Source organism: Mustela lutreola, chromosome 6 (genome assembly GCF_030435805.1).
Source record: "Mustela lutreola isolate mMusLut2 chromosome 6, mMusLut2.pri, whole genome shotgun sequence".
Lineage (NCBI taxonomy): Eukaryota > Metazoa > Chordata > Mammalia > Carnivora > Mustelidae > Mustela > Mustela lutreola.
In genome coordinates, this window is record NC_081295.1 from 54509611 (window position 1) to 54527421 (window position 17811).

The 17811-nt window shown below is 44.4% G+C and overlaps 1 protein-coding gene across 1 annotated transcript in view; it reads right to left on the reverse strand.

Moving 5' to 3' along the window:
* Nucleotides 1–9530, reverse strand: part of UST (uronyl 2-sulfotransferase) — a 297576-nt gene extending 288046 nt beyond the window's left edge. Inside the window, exon 1 of the mRNA XM_059177294.1 lies at nucleotides 8791–9530. Coding sequence (XP_059033277.1) covers nucleotides 8791–9037 — 247 coding nt within the window. The 5' untranslated portion in view covers nucleotides 9038–9530. The remainder of the gene's footprint in view (nucleotides 1–8790) is intronic.
* Nucleotides 9531–17811: the final 8281 nt, after the last annotated feature.

Here is a 17811-nt window from a genome sequence, read left to right on the forward strand (position 1 = left end):
AGACAATTGCCCAAGTTCTCCCAGGTAAGTAGTAGCGCAGGAATTCACATCAAAATCTCTGCTCTAAAGCCTCTGTTCTTCCTGATGTCTGATGCTTCTGGCCCACAGGCCTTCCATGAATATTTGTTGAATGACTGAACAAAATAATTTATGTGTTTCAGAACACTTTCTTTTTTATTGTCATCAAGACTATGAAAGTCATACTCACCGAGCTAGGGAAAAAAAAAAAAAAATCAGTGGTGTTTCCAGAAATGCAGTAGGGCTAAATATAAAATAATTACTTAAATCACTCACCAATGAGTGAAGTAAGAATTGCTTAATCAAAGCCTCGACTTAAGGGGATATTAATACCCTTCCTCAAACAAGGGTCAATGGGTTTGTGCACCGAGCCCTAATTTTATTTTGTCCTAATTTGCCCTTCTCAGTTTAAATCCATTTGCTCAGGACTTCAAAAACCATGTCATCTTTTGGTCTCATCTCCTTAAAGACAAAAAGTCATGCTGACAATGGACTAGCTAATTTAATACAAATCACTAGGTAAGGAAGACACTGTCTTAGAGAGAGTAATAACCCATCTGCAAGCTCCTGAAACAACTGGTCAGGGTTTGGGAAAACGACAAGAAACAAGAAGTCTGCTTTCTAGTCATATGCAGCCAAAGCTCTAGACTGAGCTCAGATATTCTTGATTATACAGGAAGAACTCTGTAAATGTAATTCCAAATCTCCACAGGTAAAAGGCGGACAATTATCCCCATGCACAGAGGAAATCTTTACAGAACTCTATGTCATAGTGGCTTTAATATCTTTGCTTGGAACATATGCTTCAAACAGCCAAGAAGAGAAGAGACAGGAAGAGACAGGCCGTAGACATCACCTGAGCTTAAGTCTTTCCTGGCACTCCTCCTCATGTTCTCTACTTAAAATAGAGACCAAACGAAACAGGATGTGGAACCTTCACGAAGAACAGTCTGCTCAGCAAATATACGGAATCCACAGATAGTTCCTGAGGGTCTGTGTGGAGCACCCAGGAGAGGTGTTAGAGTAGAGATGGAAGGTATTGGAGAAGCTTCCTCCTTCCAAGGAGCTTGCCTACAAACTATCAAAACACAAGGTAGACTATCACAACTTCAGACATGACGAACTAATGACGGGAGTTCAGAGATCATCATTGGAATGTGGGCTTCCTAAACCATCAGCAGAGGGGCTGTTGCAGAAGTGTAGCCACATAATGAGACCAGAAAAATAAGGCAGGGTCTGTCTCTGGGAAATTACAGACAACACTAAACAGCTATCTGGTTCCCAGGTCACTTTCAATAGGAGAGTGTTACACACTATGCAAATTGAGCCTCTGCCAAGCACATAGAATTGACTGTACCTATCCTAAAGCTTCTCATTTTGATAACACATATTTTTAAAACATACTAAAAACATCTAACACTTTTAGGAAAGGCAACTAGTATTTCTTTCTAAAATCCGTAAGTTAATTTACTAAAGAGAAACACACATAATCCTGTTCCTATATATGTGTCCTCTATGTTGTAGCACAGTGTGAATAAGAAATGAACTGAATATGACTTCTAATTTTATGAGAATGTCCAAGATCTCCTTGGGAGCCTTGTAGTACTTGTATAATGGACATGAAGTACCCAAATGTTTTCCCCTACTGAGCTTATCAGCTCCATTACAGTGAGCAAATATAAGACAAAATACATCTATTGTACTATAATCTGCTGTTCAAAATTAGCTAAACACATATTTCACATATAAGTCACAGTAATCTTTGTGACATCTATAAAATGGGTTGGTGCCAGCTCCACATAAAGTTTCATACATGACAGCTAAACGTAGACAACCAAAATGTTTCCGATTCAAAGTGATCCATGATGGTAAACAAGACCCCCCAAAATTCTTTTGAAGAGATCCTTGGTTTCGGTTAATTGTTAGGAATTTATTTAGAATGTACTAAATACCCAGACAGTGTTCTTAGCACTTTGAAGGTGACTAAAGAATGAAACTGTTTTGCCCCTTGAGAATTTACACACCTATAATAGAGAACAATCCATAACAGTATTGGGTTTCAGCCAGTACCATCTTTTGCAACTTCAAAATAAATAGCAGAATTATATATTTGACAAGGGTCTAGTATCCAGAATATATAAAGAACCCTTAACACTCAAAAACACAGCCCAATTCAAAAATGGATGAAGGGGGTTGCCGGGGTGGCAAAGCAATGGACCCTTGGTTTTGGCTCAGGTCATGATCTTCATCATGAGATCAAGCCCCACATCGGGCTCCACACTCAGTATAGAGTCCGCTTGAGATTTTCTCTCCTCCTGTCTCAGCCCCTCCTCCATGTACACTCTTGCTCTCTAAAATACATCTTTAAAAAAAAAAAAAAAAGTGGGCAAAGGATGTGAATACACATTTTTCCAAAGAAGATATACAACGGCCAATAAATACATGAAAAGATGCTCAACATCACTCATCATTAGGCAAATGCAAAACAAAAGCACAATGAAATACCATGTCACAACCATTAAGGGTAATGATAATCAAAATAATGAAAAATAACAAGTGTTGATGGGAATGCAGAAAAACTCAAACTCTCGGGGTGCCTGGGTGGTTCAGTGGGTTAAAGCCTCTGCCTTCGGCTCAGGTCATGATCTCAGGGTCCTGGGATCGAGCCCTGCGTCGGGCTCTCTGCTCGGCGGGGAGCCTGCTTCCCTCCTCTCTCTGCCTGACTCTCTGCCTACTGGTGATCTCTGTCAAATAAATAAATAACATCTTTAAAACAAAAAACAACTCAAACTCTCATACACTGCTGGTGGGGTTTACAATGGTGCAGCCTCTGTGAAAAACAGCTTGGTGGTTCCTCAATAAATGAAATATAGAATTACCATACGACCTAGTGATCCACTTCCAAGTATATACCCCAAGGAACAGAAAATAGGTCTTTAAGCTAAAAAACCTGTCCACAAATATTCATAGAAGATAGAAACAACCCAAATGTCCATCAGCCTATAATGGATAAACAAAATGTGGTCTATCCCGTGGACTATTATTCTGCCATTAACAGGACTGAAGTTGGGATACATGCTAGAACATGAATGAACCACAACAACAATAAGCCAAGCAAAAGAAGCCAATCACAAAGGCCACATATTGCATGGTTTTATCTCTAGGAGATGTCCAGAACCAGCCAATCTATAGAGACAGACTGTAGATGAGAGTTGACTTAGGGCTGAGGAGATGGAGGAACAGGTGACAGTCAAACGGTGCGGGGTTTCTCTTTGTGTTGATGAAAATTCTCTAACATCAACTATAGGAATGGTTGTGTTTGCCTATGCATATACTAAAAACTATCAAACTTTTAAGAACTTTAAATGTCTGAATTGTGTGATTTCTAAATCATACATTAAGAAAACTTTTAACAATGAAAAGTAATACCAAAATGGGCTTCATTTGGAATTTTCTTACCCAACAGTCTCTACATTTTTTAAATTTTTTGGTGGAATAGTTGTGCTTGGGTCTCCACTTCTAATAAATGAAAGGGTTTATGGTGATCATTGCTGCAAGCTGAGTTTCTATAACAAAAATCAATACAGGTAAGACATTTCTTTGTGGTCCAGTCTAAACACCTTTCAAAATAGAAACACAAGCAAAAGCAGAAAGAGCAAGGGATAACTTCTCACAATTCAAGCAGCCATGCTCTGTCAAATAAGATGCCTTTTCACTGTCCATCACTGCTCCCCTTCAGGACAGCTGCAGAGCAAACTACAGTGTCTGTCCCTGAACTACCCTCGGGGGAAGCAGAAGATACTGTTTCTTCTGGGACCCAACAAGCTTGACCACTTTCCTCCTGGTTTCTCAAACACAAAGCCAACTAGTGTTTTAAACCTGGATTGATGACAGGGAATTTGAGGAAAGATAGCATCCAGATAATACATATTTATACAGACTTTTAAACAATTCATACTAAGACTAGTCTACATCAAAAATAGTTGACAAGGCAGAATGCTTTTTGCCATTCATGCCATGTGTTTACAGAACAGTCTGCCATAGCTGAATTCCATTTTCTGTCCTTCCTCTAATACAGGGCCACTGTGTCCCCAGCCAACACTATAGGACACATTTGCAGCTATGAACAAGAATGCCATTTTCTTTTAATGTCAACAATTTCTATTGATCACATCACATTTAATCCATTCATTTCCTACATTGCTGTCTGGGGCCCAGAGCAGCTATATTTAAACCATGCCTGATGTGCAGAAGAAAAATTAAATTTGACTTTTAAGGTTGAAAGAAATGATTTTGTAATGGATCTGGGTCTCTATTTTTCACATTTTCTTTAAATTGGTTTAAACCTGGAGAACTTCAAATTCGATGAAGTTCCATCTCTTTCTCTCTCGTTTTTTGACTGGAAATTGCCAGGCTCATATAGAATATATATAAAGATTGACAATTCTGAAAACTGAAATAGAAGTAGTGTATCTCCCTTTAAAGTAGTATAATTTAAAAAATGGAAAGGAAAGCATGTCAATTTGAGATCAACCCAACAGATTCAGTTCCCATAAAGGCTAAATGCCATATCCAAAGCTTGATGGTAAATCATTAGTTTGCCAGTTGTAGAAGATGGGTAGTAAGCCATCTGGCTTTATTCAGTTTACATCAGGGTAACGAGTGTTATTCCAAGTTTCTGGTATTTCCACAGCTCATAAGTAATGAGACTACCGGCAGAGGCTATATCATAACCTAATTTCTGGGGGAGATTTTACTTGATTTTTATTTGTTTTCCATAGCAAATCAAGGTCTGAATGCCACTTCAAAAAGGCAAAGAATTTCACTGAATTAGAAAAACAATGGTCCCCAAGCTTAAGGATAGCCATTTGCCAAAACCCACGCATTTTACCCCACTGTATGTGTTTGTTCTCCCTCAACCCATCTCAAGGAGGTAAAAAATCAAGACCACAGTTATTCCTGCAAAATCCACCCTGCTCCCAACTTACTTTGATTTTTTCAAATCCATTGCCGCAGAAAGTACCTTTAAGGAGAACACACTTTGCCCATTCTCAAACAAACGAGAAAACAAGAACTGTTTGACCCAGCTTCTGTGGGAAGAGAAAGCATCATCAGTGCCTCCTTTCCCTTTCCTTCCCCAATATTCCTTCTGGTTGCCAGCTTCACTCCATTCCACGTATCTCCTAACCTCCAAGAGTTTACACCAGCTGGAGCTGCAGCTGTTGACTGGTCCTTCCCTTGAAACAATGGGGCTTAAGCAGCAAAGCAGATGCATTTTTAAAAGTTGATCTGTAAAAAATAAAACCATGCACATCGCCTCTCTTGTACCTCCCTTCTTTCACTCAACTATATAGGAGGCATTCTAAAAGGAAAGCTTTGCCCTGGAACAATGGTTCTCCAACTTCAGACTGCATCAGAGTCACCTGGAAGACTTGCTTAAATACAGACGGCTGGGTCCTGGGCCCAGACTCTTTCATTCTGTTGGTCTGGAATGAGCCCCGAGAATCTGCATTTGCAACAAGTTTCCAGGTGATTGCTGCTGGTCCAGGGACCACACACTGAAAACTACTAGCCTAGACAAAGAACAACCTGCTAAAGGAAGACAGAAAGTTCAGGAATTTAAGATTGTAATTGACCGCACCCCCCCTCCCAGGTGTGTGGCTCTGGGAGAGCTGAGTTCGCTGGTACAGGGAAATTAATGCAGGAACGCGGAGTTAAGAGCAGACAGACCAGCTGCTTGACTTATTTTCCTTCTCTGCTGGCCCTTCAAGATACTCATATTAAAAGTATCAAAGAAAGTGAAATTATGCAAATACATAATGAGATTATTTTTAGCCAGTCAGCTCTTCAGATTCCCCTCTCATTTTGGCTGCTTGTAGAGTTATGCAATAGGTGCTCAAAGCAGACAGATTGGGGTTCAAGTCCTGCCTTACCGGCTGTGTGTCCTTCAGCAAGTCTGTGAATCTCTGTGTTCTCATTTCTCTCACACTAAAAATGGTATTGGTAACAACAGTCGAAGCTTACTGTAATATTGGTATGTGGGTACAATTTCACTCTGCATGTGTGTTTACTGGAACATACACAATGAATGTTAGCTTTTATCATGAATGGTCCTATCTTCTGGATTTGCTGTGAGAATATTCAATATGTTAAATATCATATGACCTATTTGATACAATAGGTTCAGTTTATTGTCATAAATATCAAGTAGCTACTATGTGGAGTTGTATTATATTATTTAAGTATATTAAAATAAGTTCCTGTCAAGAAAATTTTTTGCTATAAATATTTCAATTTGGAAAATTTTGACTTTATATGAACTTACATTTAAGGAAAATAGTTGTCTCCAAAATTGCCTAACTCAGGAAATTGAGAGGATATGTTTACTAACCACGAATTTTGTTTTGACAGACACTAAAATAATAGAATGGAGGAAACAAGGGGTAAGTATTCTGCAGACACCTTGGCCTTATATTATTAAGGGTATATTTTAGACCCTCTTAAGACCACAAGCACACTTTCGCCCCCAAATCATTATATTTATGTAACAAAACAACAAGGAGCAAATTCGGCCAAGGTGTCTTATTTTCAGTTCACAGTGATATCATTTTTTTCACCCATCATGTCAGTCAGAAACTTGATGATGAGTTAGTAGTAGCAGGAGCCATGTTTGCCCCATAAGTTCTTCCCAGTTCCCTGAGTGAATGCATCCTTCTAGTAACTGAGCCCCCAAATTTATCAGGTCTCATTTTTTGAAATATAGTATGAAAGCACTCAATTCTGGGAACAACAGACTCTGGCTCAATTTTCAAAAGGTTAACATGCTGGATAGTTCAGTTTCTTGATTTTGCCCCTAGTATAGCCTTGTTCTTTCTACCTCTCAGGACTTCCTGCCCCTGAGAAGGGATCAGAAACACAACATTTTAGGACCTGGGTGGAGGTCTGAGATACAACCTAGTCCAGCCCCTAACTTTACTAATGAAAAAGCTAAGGCCCAGCAAGTTTGAGTGCCCTGCCTAAAGCCAAGTGCTCTTGAGGACACTAAAAACAGATACCCTTATTCCCCATCCACTGTTTTTCCTGCCTCAATGGCCTCCACATTTTGCTTAAAGGGGAATTTCAACAAAGAATTCATCATCAGATTTTATAGACCCCTGGACTTCAAAAACACTTCCCAATGCCAGTTAATGCTGAGATGTTAACTCTTAAAAAAGGAAAGAAAGAAAAAGGAAGGAAAAAAAGTTAGCTTTGGAGCACTAGCAGGTGTCTCAATCTAAGAAGCTACCGAGACTCCAAAATCCAGAACTCAGGGAGAGAAGAGATTTGATTCCCTAATAAAAGTGCATATTATCCCAAATCCTCTAAGAAACCAGATGCTAAGGATTGTGCTTTGGAAATCTGCTTGGACAATATTTTCCGTAACGCATCTTAAAAAACCATAGCTCTCCGAAGTTTCTACTGAAACCTTTAAAATCTGAGCTTCTCTACATGGAAGGAACATGATTTTACCTGCTTTTATATATCAAAACGCTCCCGACACAGCCTGCTAGCTAGACCTGTGGCTTCTGCGACTGGGGGGGGGGGGGGGGTACTTTTGAGGTGAAGTGTGGCAGCCTCCAGCCAACTGGAGTCTTTCGGCCCGATATGGTCCAGCGCTTCGTAGGCTTCCCTTTGCACACCGGCTCCCGGCAGGCAGATGCCGGATGTTTGCCGGGTGGCTCAGGTTCATCACCTCGGACCTTTGCGAGGAGCTGGCGGCTCCCCTGCCTCCCCCCGCCCCCACACCCCCCCCCCACACCCCGCCCCTGCAAAACCTCTTCTGGCCACGACGGGTGAGAGATTTGCAGCCTCCCTGGGTCTGGGCGCGCGCCAGCCGCGGTCCGGGGACCTGGGCTTGCGCTTGCCTGGCTCTGGCACCGCCCTCCCCGCACCTCAGAGCTGCGGGTCACGCCCTCTCTCTGCTGCCGCTCTTTTCTCTCTGGGTGCAACCCCTTCCTCACCTCTGCTAAAAATAGGCGGCCTCGCTTTTAAGAAACCAAGCGCAAGCCCTCCGCCCCCCCCCCCAAAAAAAAAGTTCTGACTTGAAAAACACATGCAGCGCAGAGGTTCTTCAGGTCAAAGTAGGCGACACTGCCAGCCAGGCTGACCCGCGCCCTCGGATAGCCCCGGACCGCCCCCTCCCTGGGCGCGGCGGCTCCCCGCGTCCCCCTCGCTGTTGCCGAAAGACAAGCCAGCCCAGGGTCAGCACGGAGCCCGAAAACTGCCTCTGGGCCACTGAGCTGACAAGCAGGAGGGGGACTCGCGGGGAGGAACTGGCAGAAGCAAGCGGGGTGAGGAGCGAACCCCAACCCCCGCACGACCCGGAGTGCTCACGGGACTGAGGACGACCGTCACTGACCATGCCCCGAGCCCGGGGGCCGGGGTGCTTTCCCCTCTCCGCTCCCCACATCTCCCGGCCAGAAAACACACACTCGTACACACCCACAAACACACACGCCTGCACTCCGCCCCAGACCGAGAGGCAGAGGCGGGGAAGGTATGCGGTGCCCAGTCCTGGGTACCTGCCCCGCGCGCCACCCAGGCAGCGCCTCCGCCTCGGGGCAGAGGGACCGACGCGCGGGAGAAAGCCGGCACCCGGGAGTCCCACTTGGGGAGGCTCGGGGCGCCGGCGGGCGGTCGCAGCGCCACAAGTCCCCGGCGTCCCTCTACCCACCCCACCCCCCGCACAAGTTCGCGCGGCCGGCGCCGCCCTCGCCCGCCCCCCTTCCTTACCCAAATACTGCCGCAGGTCGAGCAGGAAGCGAGGGGGTCCGCCGCTGAGCTGATAGAAGAGGGAGCCCAGGCAGAAGACCAGCAGGGTGGCCATGCAGAAGCCGTAGTCCCGGAGGGAGAAGCGCAGGAAAGGCAGCAGGGAGACCCGGCGCTTCCAGCTGCCCAGGCCTGGAGGGGCGCCCCCCAGAGGGGCCCCATGGGGCCAGGGATCCGCGCCGCCGCCGGGATGCTGCTGCTTCTTCTTCATCGCCTGCTCCGCCGCCTCGCACAGCCTGCCCGTGCCAGAAAAAGGTCACCCATCCGCCTGCGAGGAGGAGAGCCCGGCCGCCCGGCTGCACATGGGAAGGGCCGCGCGGAGGGCAGCCCGGGTGGGGGCGGGGAGGGGCCGAAGTTGCCGGGCTCAGGAGACTTTCCTCGGCATGGTCCCCGCCGCCGCGGCCCGAGCGGCCGAGGTGCCCGGCCCCGGCTCGGCCCGCGCCCGCTAGCGCCCCCGCGCCCCGCGCCCAGCAGCGCCTCGGGCTCGCTCGCGGCCGCCGGGGCTCGCCTCCAGCGCCAGCGTGGACCCCCCCGGCTTTGTGTCTGTCGGTCTCGGCGGGTTTTGTCCCGGTTCAGACTCCTCTAAAAGACGGCAGGGAGGAACAGGAGGCGGACACCAGCCCCTCGCTCCACCTCCTTGACAGGGGTTTTCCTTCTTCCCCTCCCCTTTCCCTCTCCGGCTCTCCGCAGTCCTCTCTCCTCCCTCTTCCCTCCCTCTCCGCGCTCGGGTCTCCGGGTTTCTCCCGGGTGTCACGTTACTGCCTCTGACCGAGGGACGAAGGGGGGGGGGGGGGGGCGATTATTCGCAACTAGGAAGAAAGTTTCTGGGTGTTTTTCTCTTTCTCCCTTGCTCTACAATCTGGCCTCAGTTTCTGCGCCACCAGCGACCTCTTGGGGGCCCCGCTCACTTCCCTCTTGTAAACAGTCCTCGGGCAGGAAGAAGCACGACTTCTCTAACTGTATCTGTATTTTTTATTTTTTTTTATTTTTTTTTTTTTTTCATTTCAGAAACTTGATTCTCCTTCTGTATCCTGAGCGGCTACAAAAAGCCAGTAAAAGGTACTTGGGTATATATTCCAGGCTTCACTGAGATGGTCAAAGAGCAAGTGGAGTGAATTAAAATTAAACATGCCCCATGGGGCCAGGCTCAGCGCCCCGACTTCTGGAAGAGAAAGGGAAGAGGACGCTCTCTTCTTGCTCACCCTGACTCTTCAGCTACTCCTCCAGAGAGCTGCTCCTCCGCGTAGCAACCAGAGAGGCAAGACTCAAGGAGGTCCTTCCTCTAGCAGAGATGAAGGGGAAGAGCCCTTACATACCCCATTTCCCTTCATTCCATGGGAAGCCTCTGGGCCTGAAAGAAAACCCCCAAGGTAGAAAGACGGCATCCCACACAGATCTGGCAACCGGAGGTGGGCGATGCACGAAAGGGGTGCTCTCATCAGACACTTTCAGTAAGAATCATTTGTTGCTGTATAGAGAAGCTGCACCACCTGAGGCTAAAGTGACTTGCCCAAGGACACAGAGCTCCTAGGAATTGGGTTGGCAGTCACACTCATCATATCTGTCCCACCCTCAAGCCCACTATCCTAACCACTGCACTGCACTATCTCCCAGCCAGGATCCTTTTCCCATAATTTGCACAGCGATTGCAGGAAAAGATATAGCTCACTGAGCCCAGGCCGCCTTGAGAAACGGACACCTTGAGTTTTGGTGCCCTCATCTCTGGCTCCTCTCTCATTCCAATAGCAGAGGACCAGTGGCAAGGAAGAATCAGCAGCCAGGACCTCTATGAAGACTGTTTTCCTGAAAACCTTTTTAAAGGTGGGTATCTGAAAACGTTTCCATGGAAAATTGGGGAATAGGATCCTAAAAGCAAGAGCTTATAATCTAAGAGTAAAGGAATTTAACTGTAATCCATACGTACCTGTCGCTCCTGCTCTGAAACAATGAAGACACATAGATCATAAGCTGGAGAGAGTTAGAGATGAGGTGGGTAGTCACACACACACACACACACACACACACACACACACACATACTCTACTTCCCAGTTCTCTGTCTTAGCCCACTTCCTCAGGGATCAGACGGCTGCTTTGGGATCCCAAGGGAAGGAAAATCCCTTTATTCTGTCACCAAAAATCCTGAATAGACTCTTAATGGTTTGTTTCACATTTATTCTGTGAATCAGAGATTTATTTGGATTAATATGCACATTTGAGAAATGTGAATGCTCCCGAGAGAATTGAGGCAATCAGTCATTGCCCATTAATGCAAATTACTTTAATCACCACACTGAGTAGCCCAGAATAGGCTCTCAATTAATAATTTTTGCGTTAATGAAGAGGGACCAAGGGGTGGGAAAGCAAAGCAATGTTGATGATGTTTCAGAGACCACCTTTGACAAATCAGACCTGTACCTGTGGCCTAGCCCTGTGAGATGAATGTTTTTCATTAGATGTACCGTGCAAGGTCCTGCGTGCTTGCAAGGCCTGCCCAGGGTCTAGAGACTTCTCTCCCGGAACAATTTGGGAAAGCTTCCAGTTCTTTCCCCTCAGCAAAGGAATGTGAGCAAGAGTGAGATTATAACAGGGAGACGAGGCAGGAAGAAAGGAAATAAACAGCTGTAAAAGTAAGTAAATATGGGAAAAAGTGTTTTTTTTTTTCAATTGTGAAAAAGTTATGAGGCAAGGACAAGGGGATGAGGCCCAGCTTTGAAGAAACACACTGTGACATGAAGTTAGAAAGAAAAAATAAAAACAGGTCAGTTTTTAAAAGATTGCGTTAATGGACTAATCACCTTTAAAAACTCAGGAAGGAAAAAAATAAAAATAAAAATTCAAGAAGGGAAAGAAACCAAGAAACAAAGAAGTTCCACATGGGAAAAAATGACTGGTATTTTTGGGGGGTAAAACTTTGAGGGTAAAACTTTGCTCTTTGAAGTCCTTTAAATGTCCCATTAAAACAAAACCAAAAAAAAAAAATAAAATAAATTTATCTGAAGTACTTATACTGATGAATGGTATCTTTATTCAAGCCTTTTATAAATCAACTCGTTATACTTTAACACCTTGACCTCCATTCAGTACCTTGGACTTCTCCATCCCTTCTCTCTTCAATGACTTTTTCTTTCTCTCATCTGAACCCCTCATTTTCAACAATAGCCCCCTCCAACCATCAGTTCCTGTCCTTCTGCTTAGCTCCTTGAGTGTCCACACTCTGGCCATTTCTCGGCCTTTTCAGGAGCCCTCAACTTTTCCATCCATCATTCGGCTTGTGTGTTCACTTGCTTCCTTCTCCAATTTTGATTCCTGATCCTTCCTTGTGATCCCCAACTTGCAGACACCCCTTTGTTCATTCCCTACGTCCTTTCATTTTGTATGGTCCGTACTTGCCTGGCAAAACCCTGTGAGACCCAACGGTGCCACCAGACTGGACTACAGGAAGACATACAGTGTGGGTAATCGCTTTGCTTTAAATTAGCCCAAATGTCCAGCGAAGCTCACTCATTGCTACCCAGCAAACCCACAATCTAAAATGACTGCTTCACCCTTCTGTCTCTCTCCTCCCATCTCCACCCTCTACCTCCATCCCTTCAGTCTCGGCTGATGACCTGGCCTCATGCTTTATTGAGAAAATGGAAGCATTGGACAGCAGCGCCTCCATTTTTCCACCAGTGTATGGCCCACGCTTTCTATCTGCCATCCCATCTCACTGTGTCTCTCCCTGCTTCTAGCAAGGTCAACTCGTCACTGCTCTGGACTCTTGATTGCGCCCTAGCCCAGCCCCACACCCCCACATGCTCTCTTTCCAGCCTTCTGCCTCTCTGTAATTAATGACACTATCAAGACACTTGACACAAAACCTGGAAGTCTTCCTTACTTCTTCTCCTCCCCTCACTCCCATGTCTCACCCATCTGCAAATCGTAAATGTTCTACCTTCAAAAACATAACAAGAATCTGACTTCCTGTGCTACATCTCTGGTCCACCAGCTCTGTCACCTGGAGCATTGCCGTGGGCTCTGGTATCAGTTATATTCAGGTTCAGCTGGGTTGAACTAAAAAAAATCCCAAATAACAATGGCTTGAACAACATGGGGGTGCATTTCTCCCTGTGAAGAGTCCAGAAATAGGCAGGGCAGAGCGGGTGAGGCATCTCCATGCTCTCATCAGGGAGCTGTGGGAGTTTTCTGTTCCACCATCCTCATTTTAAATGTCACCTGAGGATTCAAGATGGCCACTGAAGCACCAGCCCTTATGTTTATGTTCCCAGCTGGCAACAGGAGGAAGCAAAAGAAGAAAAAGACCTCCTCCCAACCGAGTATGTTGTTTTTAAACACTGTTCCAAAAATGCTACCCATCATCTTCTTATAGTTCTTTGGCCAGAACGTAGCCACAAGACTATGGTCCAGTTCTAAGGGAGATCCAATAAACAGATTTAAGCTGGGCACACAGCCGCCACCAAATAATCAGGGTTCTGGTACTAAAATAGGAAAGGACAGGTGGCAATTAAATGGCCACCAGAAGTTCCTGCCTTTCCGCCTTCCTGCTCCCAACCTCTCGCTTTCTATTCATCGTCCTCACAACAGCCAGAATGTCATTCCTCTGCTCTAAACTTGCCCATGGCTCCCACAACACAGAGAGGAAAAGCCCAAGTCATTCCCGTACCCTTTGCAATCTGGCCCCATTGTCTCTCTGACCTCATCTCCTATCACTTTTCCCTGCGCATCCTGCCCCATCGTTGTTCGCCAAACAAAACTTGCTCCTCTATCTGGGCCTTTCCATTTGTGGACCTGTCTAGAAAGTTCTTTCCCCAGATCTATACGTGGCTTGCCCTTTACCTTCCTTCCAGTCTCTGTCCAGCTCTACCTTATCAAACCAGACTTCCCTAACTGCCCCATATATAATGTGCACACACACCGACATTCCTTATTCCCTTCACCTCCTTTTATTTTCTTCATAGAACTTACCATAATCTGAAATGCTGGTATTTTTCATTTGGTGTCTATCTCCCTTCCCTGGAAAATAAATATCCTGATTTTGTCTCATTCATTAACTGTTCTTTCCCCAGAACCTAGGCTAGTGCTGACACTGGCTCTTCACTCAATAAATATTTGTTGACAGAAAAGTTAGCTTCTAATATGAAGGAATTGAATGAGGTTCATTGAGTCAAATCTCATTATTCCGTGGCTGGCCAGTTGGGGATTAGAGGTAGGGGGAATGGAGGGCAGGTCTGTATAGTGCTAGAACATCCAAGTAATCACCAAAGGAAATGTTTGACATTAGAAATATATTATGAAAAGGGGGAAAAAAAGATGGAAGGAAGGGAGGAAGGAGAGAATGAAGGAAGGAAGGAATCCTCATCACCTCCATGACCCCCAGTCTAATCAGCAATTCAGCCATTCCCTATGAATATGAACACCTCATGTAATCATAAAAGGAAAATGAACCCGTGAGTCTTGCTTGGTGTTACCATTCCCCTTGACAGAAGTACCCCTTATCTTCAGCACTGTTGCTCATTTCGGGGATTGAGGAATTCACTCTCTTGGAAAGCCAAATTCCCTGAGCTTTGACTCTGGAAGACCACTGGGTGATATTTGCATCCTCTTCTTTCACTGCCTTGCTAAAAGTAGGACTGTTTCCAGGATAGTTTTTGAGTTGGAATGCCTATTGCAATGATGGTAAGTCACAAGCCAGCCTGATCTGTTTCTCGGCCTTGGAATTGTGTAGTCAAATGAGTGGTAAACAAGGTTTTAGTAAGATTAAAATTTCATGGGTTTCCAGGCTTGTGGATCCTCGGTCATTGTGTCCATGGGACTTGGTCTTGGGTTCTCTGAACACTAACCAGTGTGCAGCACATAACTACACGCACATCAAGAACAAGGGTGCTCTCCAGCTACAAACCTGCATTGTTCTTCTCCCTCTCTTGTGGAGATAAAGCATAAACACAGAAACAAGCAAAGAAAGAAAATATTCAACAAAAGGGACAAAATATCTTAAATATCAGATATTTTGTAATTAATAATAATAGCCAAACTGCTAACATCAGTATGTTTATAGCATGTTCTAATTCCTTTATATGAATTAAGTCATTTAATCCTCACAACAACTTTGTGTTTTAAGTACTATTATCTTCCCCATTTACAGATGAAAATAAAAACCGTAAGAATAATGAATATTACCTATGGGAGACCTGGTCTGGGAAGGCTCCCTGGAAGAGAAGACACATGAACTGGATTGCAGGGTGAGTAGGATTTATAGCTGGGCAGTAGCCCAGAGGCCATTCCAAGTAACAAAACAGGCTGAGAAAGATCACAAAAATGTGTCTGGAGGACCATGGTGAGCCTACCCAGAGAAGAAAGGTGGAGATCTGTGGCTGCATCGTTGCTAAGAATGGGGGACCTCAATCACAAGAAACCAACTGTCGTTGGTCCAAAGCTTCCTTAGAGATTCTCCCCCTTGTGCCAGTGCTCATAGGCCTCTTAGATCTTAGGCAAGTGTTCAGCAGAAACTCTTGATTCTATTTCAATTAAACAGATGCTGCAGAGAAAATAATGTTAATACAGGGAATGTGCAAAAGACAGGCATGAGTTAGCTTTTTGCAGTAAGAAACCACTTATCCAAAACAGACACTGTTGCGTAGTCCTAACACAACACTGTGCAAGTCCAACTCTTCCAACTCTGAGAAAAGGGAGGGCCCCTAACAGGCATTTTTCTTTCCATAGTGAATTTTTTTTAGAAGTCTTTATTCAGTTGGGGTGCCTGGGTGCTCAATCGGTTAAGTGTTTGACTCTGGGTTTCAGCTCAGGTTGTGATCTCAGCGTCCAAGATGGAGTCCCCATTAGGCTCCCCTGGGGAGTCTGCTTCTCCTCTCCCTCCCCCTTTGCCTCTGCTCCTATTTATGTACACACACACACACACACACACACTCTCTCTCTCTCTTTCTCTCTCAAATAAATCTTTTTTTTAAAAAAAAGTCTTTGTTTTGTCTACATGAAAAGCCTTAAAAATTAAGTTTGTTTACAATCAAAGAAAAACATTCTTAATAAGTCCAAGCATTGAATGTCTTACCTTAATAGGTAAGAGCTTTATTGCTTTAACAGTGCTGATTGTTGTTTGGGCCACATTTTTAGATCTCTTAGCAGTAGAAATTATTACATTAACCTTAGAGCGGATTGTCTAGCTGATTTATTTTTCACCATGCTCCTAAGAGGTTCTATAGTACATCCAAGTTTTTGTTTATATTTTTCCTATAAAAATTCTTGACTAGACCTTTAATCTATGTTAATATAGTTTAAAATTAATATATTCATTTCAATCATGTAATAAATAAGCAGGTAGCACTATTGTGTGCCTACCACTCTGCTAATTACCACAAAGCAAAACAGAAAAGTGTCAGACCAGATGTTCAACCTTCAAAGAATTCACCATCTTTTCAGGAAGAAAGGATTGTCTTAAGTGAAGAAATTTGACAATATTGTAAGGCATTATTAAATGCTAAATTGCTTGTTACATACTATAAGAAGTAAAGTCATTAAAATCTTTAGTGAAGTTGAATATTCAATTCAATTCCAAAAGGAATACTTATTCCTTGATTTTGAAAGTTGTCTTACCAATCATTCCCCTTTGAGTATGAGAGTGGTTTTTTTGTTGTTTTTGTTTGTTTGTTTGATTTTTAAGTAAGCTCCATGTCCAGTGTGGAGCCCAGTGCAGGCTTTGAACTCACAACCCTGAGATCAAGACTTGAGCTGAGATCAAGCTCAGCAGACTGAAGCACTCAGGTATCCCAGAAAGTGATTTTTAGATTTCAGAGTTGCTTCTAGGCAAATATAATGAATAAGATACATGATCCAATTGGCCACTATTTTTGGTCCCAGAGCAGTGGGTCTCTGAAGTCATGGTTACAAGTTCCTTGTGTAGCTTTTACATTGACTGTGTCTGATGCACATTATTGGTGGGGAGGAAGCCAGCTGTCAGGCCAGGGAGATGGAGGAGTCCGTAGGGGGCAAGAACAGCCTGGCAAAGTGGAACTTACATGGGGCCTCTAGAGACATCATTTCCAATAACTAGCTGAATAATTCTTTTGCAGATGAACTTCGTGTAGAACTTTGTGTAATACAGTATTACTGGTCTATTATGAAATATGCCTTGTGCTTTTCATGCAGCTGAGCATGAACATAAATTCCAACCCAATCATTTATCACAAGATAATTTTTTTTTGCTTTTAATTAGTTAGTGATTTGATGGGCTCATTTGCCTTGCTTAAAAAGCATAAAAATAAAGTAATAGAGTGGGTTTTTTTTTCAAAATTGTTAATCCAAATGAGTGTCGTCACCCTCAAATTATGGATACTTGTTTAAATCCCAATGTCATCGCTTAAAATATAAAAATATGACACTTTCTTTATTTCCTGTTAACTGATCTCATCTTACTCCAGAGGCCTTTTCCCTAGAGCAGCAGAGGTTGAGGATGGCAGGAATCTCTTCCAATCAGCCTCTTCTGGTTGGAAACAATCTCTTTCCCATCGCATTTACTATGCTTTGTCACTTTGGGGTCAGTATTCAGTCAAATTCAAGGTGCAAATTCCCTGCAAAGGCCCTCCTCTTCCCAGGAAAAATGGTTTTGTGTTGGGAACATTTAGTGCTTCATCAAGGGAGGTGTGACGCTCTGGTGACCCCCTCGGCCACTGCAGTCCATGGCTGGTCACCTCTCCATTTGCTGTCTGCTTCTTACTGGTGTGGCTCCCAGTGGAGGGCCATCTGCTTAACCACCTCTCCTCACCCTGCATGATGTGGCCACCAGCTCTGAATAGCCAGTCACTTTCTGTTGGCCCACCACTACTTTGAGGGACCACCAGAACTTTTCTGGATCTCAGTGTGTCCATTTCAGGCCTCCTCTACTTAGAATCCTTCCTCAGCCCCTTCTAACCTCTGGCTTGTTGGCACTGTTTTAATCCAGTGATTCTCCAGAAGGCTTAATATCTCTCGC